The sequence below is a fragment of the Pleurodeles waltl genome, chromosome 9, assembly GCF_031143425.1.
Source record: "Pleurodeles waltl isolate 20211129_DDA chromosome 9, aPleWal1.hap1.20221129, whole genome shotgun sequence".
Lineage (NCBI taxonomy): Eukaryota > Metazoa > Chordata > Amphibia > Caudata > Salamandridae > Pleurodeles > Pleurodeles waltl.
Window position 1 is genome coordinate 324,621,921 of NC_090448.1, and position 10,039 is coordinate 324,631,959.

Below are 10,039 nucleotides of genomic sequence, written 5' to 3' on the forward strand. Positions count from 1 at the left end.
CATTGTGTTTAACAAAAGAACGTCTGCTTATTGGATGCTGCCAGCAAAGCCACTGCTCACTCAGTCAGCTTGAGTAGTTTCTTTTGGCGTATTCTAAGAGGTTGCAGACATAGCAGAAATACTGGAACAACAAATGAAGAAAGGGATATATTTAATTGAGAGTATAACTGTTGTGACGCTGTGGGCCTAACTACTGATTTTTAAGAATGCACTGGAGTTTTGCTTGCTTAACATACACCATTGTTGATATTACTTGTGGGAGGCTGGTGTGCAATACAGAAATTGATCATAAAGACGTGGTCCATGTTTTCAGTTGTAGGAGTTAATGAAGAAATTATGTTATGAGTATGACAGTGAATCTACTGGGAGTGAGAGTGATCTTAATGCTAACAAATACTCTAATGGAGCCCCAAAGGACAGTGGCTGATTGTCAAGGCTTCCTGCAGACTATATGATGAGTGAAACTGTTTGACAGTTAAGAAATAGTGACTTGAAGATTGCAAAATGGACAAATATGTAGAAGGGAGACGAGCTGTTGGAAGAGTTAAAAAGATTTTTGGTAAAAGACTGGCCAGGAAGAAATGTTTTCCAGGCCTTGACGAGTTTGTCAGGATAATGGAGGGCGTTAAGTATTCACAAGGGGATATATTATAAAGTGGGCATATCATGGCCAACTACAGTCCACTTTAGCTAAAAGGGGCATTAGATATGTTGGTGAGCAAGGATAGATTAGCAGATAGATAAAAGTATATGTTGCATATGACACCAGTGACAGGCGCATGGTCCAGGAGTTACGATTGTCCCCACTAGATGTCACATTTAGGCTGTGGGGAAAAACTGAACATTGACATTCAGGGACCTCCTGTATGTAGGAAGAAAATATTTAGGCTGCCATCATTTATCGTTCAAAATTAGAGCTATCAGAGATTGTTGGAAAGGAATATTTAGAAGGCATCTTTAGAGAAGGTGGTATTTCTGTGACAATGGAGTACAGATTGTTTCACAAGTTATTTGTAGATTGTTGGATGATCTGGCAATGAAATACCCAAGATCTGTGTTGTACGAGCTACAAGTTAATGGACTGGTGAAGTTCATTTTTCTTGGAATGGTGGGAGGTGTACAGTTGTATTTAACAAGCATTTTGGAGTGGAGGAATGTGTTAAGTGATGTGCAATGGGCATTTCATGCCAACCATCCTCAGCCGAGACCTGAAGCTCAACTGTGGAATCTTCATTTATTTAGGTAGGAACCTAGGAATGAAGCTGACTGGGTTGTTTAGGAAGGTTTGGTCCTGTGGTGGTAGGGAGTGAAGTAATGATGACAAATGTGGAGGAGTCATTAAAGGATCGAATAGGCTCAATCATGAGGAGGTTTTTCTATGTGAGGTGATTTTCGGTAGCTTAGCACTGGTTGTATACAATCCACAAAGAGTAAAAGTGTTCGATAGATTTGCTTGGAAGAGTTAGAGGGGAGATGATATTGTTCTCAAGAACACATAGATAAGGGCTTTTGTGTTTGTGAGTAAAGTGAAAGGGCCAGTTGACTAGATAAGAAATGTAAGCTGTTCTATTGTCTGTGTAGCCTTGTTTGCCTCTGTTGTACAGATTTCTGTTCATATGTATTAGGCTTCAGCAAGGTGTGGGGGGGGGGGGCGCGCATCTGTGTATGGCATTGTGGCTGGTTGTGGAAGCAAACTCTGAGATTTGTCTTCTGTTAACTTCAAGTAGTAGTTCTCATCTCATTTAAGAGACTGCTCCTCTACATTTCATATCCCATCTATTACTTTAGCTCTTGGTGCCTTACTTACCTTTTACAGTTTTATTGTTATTGGTCCTCTACCAAGGAGTATTACTGATATATAATATAATAAACATCCTGTCAACTACATTACTAGACTGCTTAACATCTAAACAAATATCATCTGTATTTTGTTGTAGGAAGATGATCAGACTGAAGGGGCAGACCAAGAGCCTCAAACAAAGCCTTATAAGAGATTGCCCCACGAATCCTACCGAGACGCTGCCAGGAAAGTAATGTTTGCCCGCTTCAAAGAACTTGTGTAAAGTTGTAATTAAACAATATTTGTTGTCTGTCCTGCCCATAGTCCTCAGAAACACTTTTCAATTATTAATGTTATTGCTGCTAGACAGTTTTTGTAATAAAAAGATGAAATTAAGATCTTCTTTCGTTTTATCTCATTATTTCACAAGACATTATCATTTGGAATAAGGTTTTATTTGGATTACAGAAAATAGGCAACATGGTTTATTACTTAGCCCCTGATAAGAAACCCATTGATTCCATCATAAAAAGCAGACTTGCAAACCTGCCTTGCACACCCACTCCACATCATGGCCAAAAGCATTAAATAGTCTCACTTAAAACAAGTGCAGAACCACATACACCAGCCATACAAGTAAATCAGCATACAACCGGGACAGGGCAGATAGAAGAGGTGCAAGCTTCTATAGGCAAGGCACAAGCTTCTAGCACATGGCAGGTGCAACACAAAGTGTCAGTGCAGGCTTATCTCACACACACAAAGGTAGAGCTCAAGCATCAGCAGTGTAAGCTTATATTTTCAATTATTGGATCTTTCATTGACTAACTTACATGAATCATCCCCATTACTGAGCTGGGAGTCCTACACTACAAATAGAGAGCATCGCAATGTTAAACATGGATAGAAAAGCATAATCACAGAAGTGGCCCAGTCCCTACGTTTAAAAATCAAAAGTCCAAACTTCAGACTATCTGCCTCCTGCAATCTTCACCCATCCAGAGCCACGCCACCATAGCTTAGATTTCTACTGCATGCAGTGTGTGAAGGGAATTCCTTGCTGTTTTGGCACAATTCCTTATTTCTGACAAAATACTTTCCATATCTTAGACTTTCTTAACCAGATAATACTTCATCAAGGCTGAATCCTCTAAAAAGAAAAGTTATTTGTAGACCTTGATGACCCTGGGCAGCAGGAGGCTTCGCACTGAAGACCATCATCAGGCCTGGATATATTATTTGTATTCTGTTCACAAGGTGAAAGATTGTAAAATATGGCATATCTGATAGAGACTTCTAGTTGCAGATTCCTTACCTTAGAATTTTCCCCAGGCGTCAGACTGGATCTGGAGATTTTTCTTCGAGCAATATCCTTGCGCGTCGGCAGGTGACGTTGGCCGACTCCGCGGGTGGCGTTGGCATCGTGGTCGCCGTGATGAAGTCGGGAGTAGTATATAGACGCCGCCCTCGTGCAGTGACGTCAGTTCTTTTCTTTCCGCGCTACAGGCTGATTCAGAGAAGAGCTACCCTGGCTATTTTGTGGCCGAATTCAACCGCTTGTCGAGTTTTTTCTGTGCGACTTTGGTGCTTCGAGGATGTCCCGAAGTGCGGGTTTAAACCATGCGCGGACTGTCATCAGACGATGTCGGTGACCGATCTTCATCGGGTTTGTCAGTGGTGTCTCAAGCGCGACCACGACCCAAAGTCGTGCTCTGAGTGCCGGGCCGTGCACCCAAAGGCTTTGAAGGAGCGGTCCCTAAAGCTAATGGCGGTCCGGCACTTGACTCCGAGTAGATCCCGGTCTCATTCGAGAGGAAGGTCTTGAGATCGGTCGTGGAGTCATCACCACTCGTCTCCTTCTAAATCGTCGGGTCAAGATAATAATAAGAAGAAGTCCCATCGCTCTCTGACTTCGCCCCATCACTCGGCCGACGCCACGTGGGAAGAGCGTCCACACACTAGGCCTCCGTCCTCGGAGCCTGCGTCTGGGTCAGCTCCGCGCTTCCCTGAGTTTCCCGAAGTCAAAGCGACCCCCGCCTTAAAAGAGTTTTATGAGGCCATGCTCCTCATATTTAGGCTTGCCGACTACGATACGGCGCCTTTGGGCCCAAGGGGTTTGGCTGAGGGGCCTTCGGGTTCCGCACTGGTGGCTTCGGCCCCAGCCACGAGGCCACCTCTGGAGCCGTGCACAGATCCGCACCGGTCACACGCTTGAGACCTTTCCCGTCGCCGGGTCGATTATCGACGCTCCCGACGTCGGTGGTGCCCACTATCGACGTCGACCCAATTCTTATCCCCGACTACTCTGAACTTTGGATTAGAGCAGTAACATATACGATTTTAGTTAAAATGACAATACGCTATTTTAAAGGTGGACACAGTGCAAAAATCAACAGTTCCTGAGGGAGGTAAGTAAGGTTAAGTTTCTGAGGTAAGTAAGACACTTAGAAGTTCAGTTTCCTTGGCATAGGCAGCCCACTTTTGGTGGTTCAAGGCAACCCCAAAGTCACCGCACCAGCAACACAGGGCCGGTCAGGTGCAGAGGTCAAAGGAGGGCCCAAAACACAAAGGCGCCTATGGAGAACAGGGGTGCTCCGGTTCCAGTCTGCCAACAGGTAAGTACCTGCGTCTTAGAAGGGCAGACCAGGGGGGTTTTGTAGAGCACTGGGGGGGGACACAAGTAGGCACACAAAACACACCCTCAGCGGCACCGAGGCGGCATGGTTCAGTGTGCTTAGCAGGCGTCTGGTTTTCAATAGGAATCAATGGAGGGACCCGGGGGTCACTCCAGCGGTGCATGCAGGGCACAGGGGGGCTTCTCGGGCCAGCCACCGACTGGGCTAGGCAGAGACTCACCTGACGGTCACTCCTGCAATGCAGTTCGGTTCCTTCTGGTCCTGGGGGCTGCGGGTGCCGTGCTTGGTCCAGGCGTCGGGTTCTTTGTTCTAGGCAGTCGCGGTCAGGGGGAGCCTCTGGATCCTCTCTGCATGCGTCGCTGTGGGGGTCCAGAAGGGTCGTCTCAGATTACTCACGCAGTCGCCTGGGAGTCCTCCCTGCAGTGTTAGTTCTTTAGAGCTCGAGCTGGGGGCGTCGGGTGCAGAGTGTGAATTCTCACGCTTCCGACGGGAAGAGTGAAGTCTTTGAAAGTTGCAAGAAAGTTGCAAAGTTGTTGCTGTTTTTGAACAGTGCCGCTGTTCTTGTTAGTTTCTTGGTCCTTCGGGTTCAGGGCAGTCCTCTGAGGCTTCAGAGGTCGCTGGTCCCCGTCGCATGCGTCTCTGTGCAGGTTCTTTGAGTCTAGAGACAGGCCGGTAGGGCTGGGGCCAAGTAAGTTGTTGTCTCCGTCGTCTCTGCAGGGCTTTCAGGTCAGCATTCCTTCTTCTTTGTGTAGGTTGCAGGAATCTGATTTGCTGGGTTCTGGGTCACCCCTAAATACTAGATTTAGTGGGGGGTGTTTAGGTCAGGAGGGCAGTAGCCAATGGCTACTGTCCTGGAGGGTGGCTACACCCTCTTTGTGCCTCCTCCCTGAGGGGAGGGGGGCACATCCCTAATCCTATTGAGGGAATCCTCCAACCTCAAGATGGAGGATTTCTAAAGCCAGGGGTCACCTCAGCTCAGGGCACCTTAGGGGCAGTCCTGACTGGTGGGTGACTCCTCCTTTTTGTTTTCTAAAAATCTCCCCCAGCCTTTCCCGCCAAAAGTGGGCAGAGGGGCGGGCATCTCCACTAGCTGGGATGCCCTGGGGATCTCAACAAAAGGCATGAGCTTTTGAGACTCAACGCCAGGTGTTACAGCTCCTGCAGGAGGAGGTGAGAAGCACCTCCACTCAGTACAGGCTTTGTTCCTGGCTACAGAATGACAAAGGCACTCCCCCATGTGGACAGAAACTCGTCTGGTTGTGGCAGGCTGGCAGAAACTGGTCAGCATAGCACTAGGAGTCGGACTGGTATTCAGGGGCATCTCTAAGATGCCCTCTGGGTGCATTTTACAATAAATTCCACACTGGCATCAGTGTGCATTTATTGTGCTGTGAAGTTTGATACCAAACTTCCTAGATTTCAGTGTAGCCGTTATGGAACTGTGGAGTTTGTGTTTGACAAACTCCCAGACCATATACTCTTTATGGCTACCCTGCACTTAGAATGTCTAAGGTTTTGCTTAGATACTGTAGGGGCCATAGTGCTCATGCACACATGCCCTCACCTGTGGTATAGTGCCCCCTGCATTAGGGCTGTAAGGCCTGCTAGAGGGGTGACTTACCTATGCCACAGGCAGTGTGAGGTGGGCATGGCATTCTGAGGGGATTGCCATGTCGACTTAGTCATTTTCTCCTCACCAGCACACTCAAGCTGTGAGGCAGTGTGCATGTGCTGAGTGAGGGGTCCCCAGGGTGGCATAAGACATGCTGTAGCCCTTCGAGACCTTCCCTGCCATCAGGGCCCTTGGTACCAGGGGTACCATTTACAAGGGACTTATCTGGGTGCCAGGGCTGTGCCAATTGTGGGAACAAAGGTACAGTTGTAGGGAACGAACACTGGTGCTGGGGCCTGGTTAGGAGGGTCCCAGCACACTTTCAATCATAACTGGCATTAACAAAAGGCAAAAGGTCAGGGGGTAACCATGCCAAGGAGGCATTTCCTTACAACTGTGCTCAGGAATTGGGCGAAGCCAGTGGTCTGGATACTTCTCCTGACGCTGGAATACTGTCTCCCCCTACCGTGGCTACGGCGGAGGGAGCAACTTATGGGATGGTGGTCAGTAGGGCAGCTGAGCTCCTTGGTCTTGAGCTTCCCACTGTTGAGGTCAGGTCTAATCTCCTGACGGATGTGCTTCAGCCGAGGGCTTCTACTTCAGAACCCCTGTTTGCCTTTTAATGAAGCCCTCACCGATGTCCTTATGGGTACATGGTCCAAACCCAACACGGGCTCCTGTGAATAGGACTATCACACGGCGCCATCAGGCCGCTCCGAACGACCCTAAATTCCTATCCCCACGCCTGAGAGTCTTGTTATCCAGGCTTCCTCTTCTTCAGGCGCATTCCCTTCCGTACCCCCTGATAGGGATACGGTTGCCAAAGTCCTGCCGCAGATTCCGGAGGAGGCCCGTGCTATCGTCTCCCAAGCTGTGAACGATGGGAGAGATGCAGCAAAGTTCACAATCCGTTGTGGGCTGGAAACGACCAACTCTCTGGGCAGATCGGTTGCTACGGCAGTGGCCTTACGACGCCACGCCTGGTTACGTACTTCTGTTTTTTGGGGGGATGTCCAACAGTCACTCATGGAAATGCCCTTTGATGGCACCCGTCTCTTCGGAGACAAAGTGGGCTCGGCTATGGCTCGGTTCCTTGGTGTTTCCTCCGCCCCTCGCCCATCACCACAGTCTGCTTTTCACCCTTTTCATGGCCACGGAAAGGGCTCCCTGTAGTGGCCGTGGGACAGGGAATCAGAGGTCTGTCCAGTCTACCTCTGACCCCGCTGCAGCCTCCAAACCATCCTAGTCCGTCCCCTCACTCCCGTCCAGTTGGTGGCAGGATTCACCATCACCTGCCCCACTGGGAACATATCACCATGGACAGGTGGGTTTTGCAGATCGTTCAAAAGGGCTACTACCTCCCTTTGGAATCTGCTCCACCACCCATGCCACTATTCATCAGTCACCTTCCAGAGGATCTTTTGGCACTTCTCTGTGAAGCTCTCTTGGCCAATAGAGCTATAGAAAAGGTCTCTGTGCAAGAAGTAGGTTGTGGTTGTTATTCCCGCTACTTTCTGATTCCAAGGAAGGACAAGGGCTTACGTCCTCTCCTAGACCTTCAGGACATAAACTACTTCCTCAGGAAGGAGAAATTCAAAATGCTCAGCCTGGCTCAGGTTCTGTCTGCCTTGGACCCAGGAGACTGGATGATAGTGTTGGACTTGCAGGATGCTTATTTCCTCATCCCCATCCTACAATTCGTGGTAGGTCACGAGCACTTTCAATTTACCGTGCTCCCCTTCGACCGTACCAGCACGCCTCGGGTGTTCACAAAAGTGATGGCAGTGGTTGCAGCTCATCTGCGCAGGTTACGGGTTTTAGTCTTCCCCTACCTTGATTGGTTGTTGAAGGCGAAATCGGCCCAGAAAGTCGTCTCCCACCTTCAGACTACGGCAAACCTACACACGCTGGGGTTCACTATAAACGTGCCAAAGTCACACCTGACACCCTCTCAGTCACTCCCTTTCATCTGAGCAGTTGTGGAGACAGTGCATTTTCGGGCTCATCCTCCCAAAAAACATGTCCAAGACATTCAGGCTATGATTCCCATCTTTCAGCCTCGGTCTTGGGTTTCAATGAGACTGACTCTGAGGCTGCTTGGCCTCACAGCCTCCTGCATCCTGCTTGTAACACATGCCAGATTGCATAAGTGGGCTTTGCAGTGGTACCTGAAGTTCCAGTGGGTGCAGCATCAGGGGAATCTCTCCGACCTGGTCCAGATCTCGGAGGGAACTGCGAAAGACCTGCAGTGGTGGCTTTTGAATCCACATTGGGTCCACAGCAGATCCCTCTCCCTTCCCCAACCAGATCTCTCTATAGTGACAGATGCCTCACATCTGGGTTGGGGTGGCCACATGGAAGAGGCGAAGATCAGAGGCCTCTGGTCTCTGGCGGAGTCGTGGCTCTATATCAATCTCCTGGAGCTCCGGGCGATCAGGCTGGCGTTGAAAACATTCCTTCCCTCTCTCAAAGGGAAAGTGGTGCAGGTGTTCACGGACAATACTACCGCCATGTGGTACTCCAACAAACAGGGCAGAGTAGGGTCCTGGACCCTTTGTCAGGAGACACTATGCCTCTGGACATGGCTGGAACATCTGGGCATTACCCTGATGGCTCAACATCTGGGTGGCTCCCTCAGCGCCAGAACGGATGAACTCAGCCGTCGATGCACAGCCGATCACAAATGGCGTCTCCATCCAGAGGTGGCGCAAGGTCTCTTTCAGCAGTGGGGCAAGCCTTGGTTAAATCTGTTCGCCTCTGCAGAGAACGCGCAATATAAGCTGTTTTGCGTGTTGGAGTTTCAAGGTGGCCCTCGCTCGGCGACGTTTTTTGTCTCGAGTGGAACTCCAGCCTCCTTTACGCCTATCCCTCTTCTGCCCAGAGTTCTCAAAAAAATCAGGCAGTCATCTTCGTGGCTCCGGCCTGGGCACGGAGAATATGGTATCCAGAGCTATTGAGCATGTCCATCAATCCTCCACTCAGACTCCTCTTCGGGTGGATCTTCTGTCGCAGCAACAGGGGACAGTTCTTCACCCGAACCTGTCCAACCTCCGCCTTCATGCATGGAGATTGAGCGGCGCCAGTTGACGGCTTTTGCCTTTCCACCAGAGGTCTGCAATGTTATCTTGGCAGCCAGGCATCCATCCACCAAAACTGTATACGCCTGTTGTTGGAATAAATTTGTGGCATGGTGTACCAGCAAATCTGTTGATCCCTTTTCCGCCCTTCTATCCGAGGTTCTTCTGTTCATTCTTTCATTGGCCCAGCAGGACTCTGCTTTGGGAACCCTTAAAGGATATTTATCTGCCATTTCAGTCTTTCTTAGGCTACCTGATCAGCCCTCACTCTTTAAATCTCCTATTGTGAGTAGATTCCTCAAAGGGCTCACCCATTTATTTCCTCCCACTCCATTTATCATGCCTCAGTGGGACCTTAATTTTGTACTTACTTGATGTGTACCCCATTTGGGCCAGTGCATAATTGTCCCTTGTGGCTCCTCACCTTCAAAACTGTCATTCTAGTCGCTATCACCTCTGCTCGCAGGGTGAGTGAGCTTCAGGCCCTTTCCTCAAAACCTCCATACTTGTCTGTGCACCCTGACAAAGTTGTGTTGCGCACTAGGGCTTCCTTCCTTCCTAAAGTGGTTAAACCCTTTCATGTAGGTCAGTCCATCACTCTGGCTACTTTCTACGCACCCCCACACCCTTCCCATGAGGGGTGAAGACTCCACCGTCTGTACCCAAAAAGAGCGTTGGCATTCTACCTCAATCGTACTAAAGATTTCTGGATGGACGATCAACTCTTCGTTGGGTATGTGGGTGCGAAAAAAGGGAAGGCGGTGCAAAAGCATACCACTTCTCGATGGCTGCTTCTTTACTTCAAAATGTGCTACGCTTTGGCCAAAAAGCGTCGTCCTGAAGGCTTGCATGCTCATTCCACCAGAGCAACTGCTGCTTCCACTGCGTTAGCATGCGGAGTTCCTGCCATGGATATATGCCAGGCAGCTACATG

The 10,039-nt window shown here is 49.2% G+C and overlaps 1 protein-coding gene across 2 annotated transcripts in view; it reads left to right on the plus strand.

Annotated features, from left to right (window-relative positions):
* Positions 1–2,176, plus strand: part of RBM6 (RNA binding motif protein 6) — a 1,032,809-nt gene extending 1,030,633 nt beyond the window's left edge. For both annotated transcript variants that reach the window (XM_069206836.1, XM_069206837.1), the window contains one exon: positions 1,938–2,176. In XM_069206836.1, the coding sequence (XP_069062937.1) occupies positions 1,938–2,063 (126 nt within the window). In that variant the 3' untranslated portion in view covers positions 2,064–2,176. The remainder of the gene's footprint in view (positions 1–1,937) is intronic.
* The last annotated feature ends 7,863 nt before the right edge of the window (positions 2,177–10,039 follow it).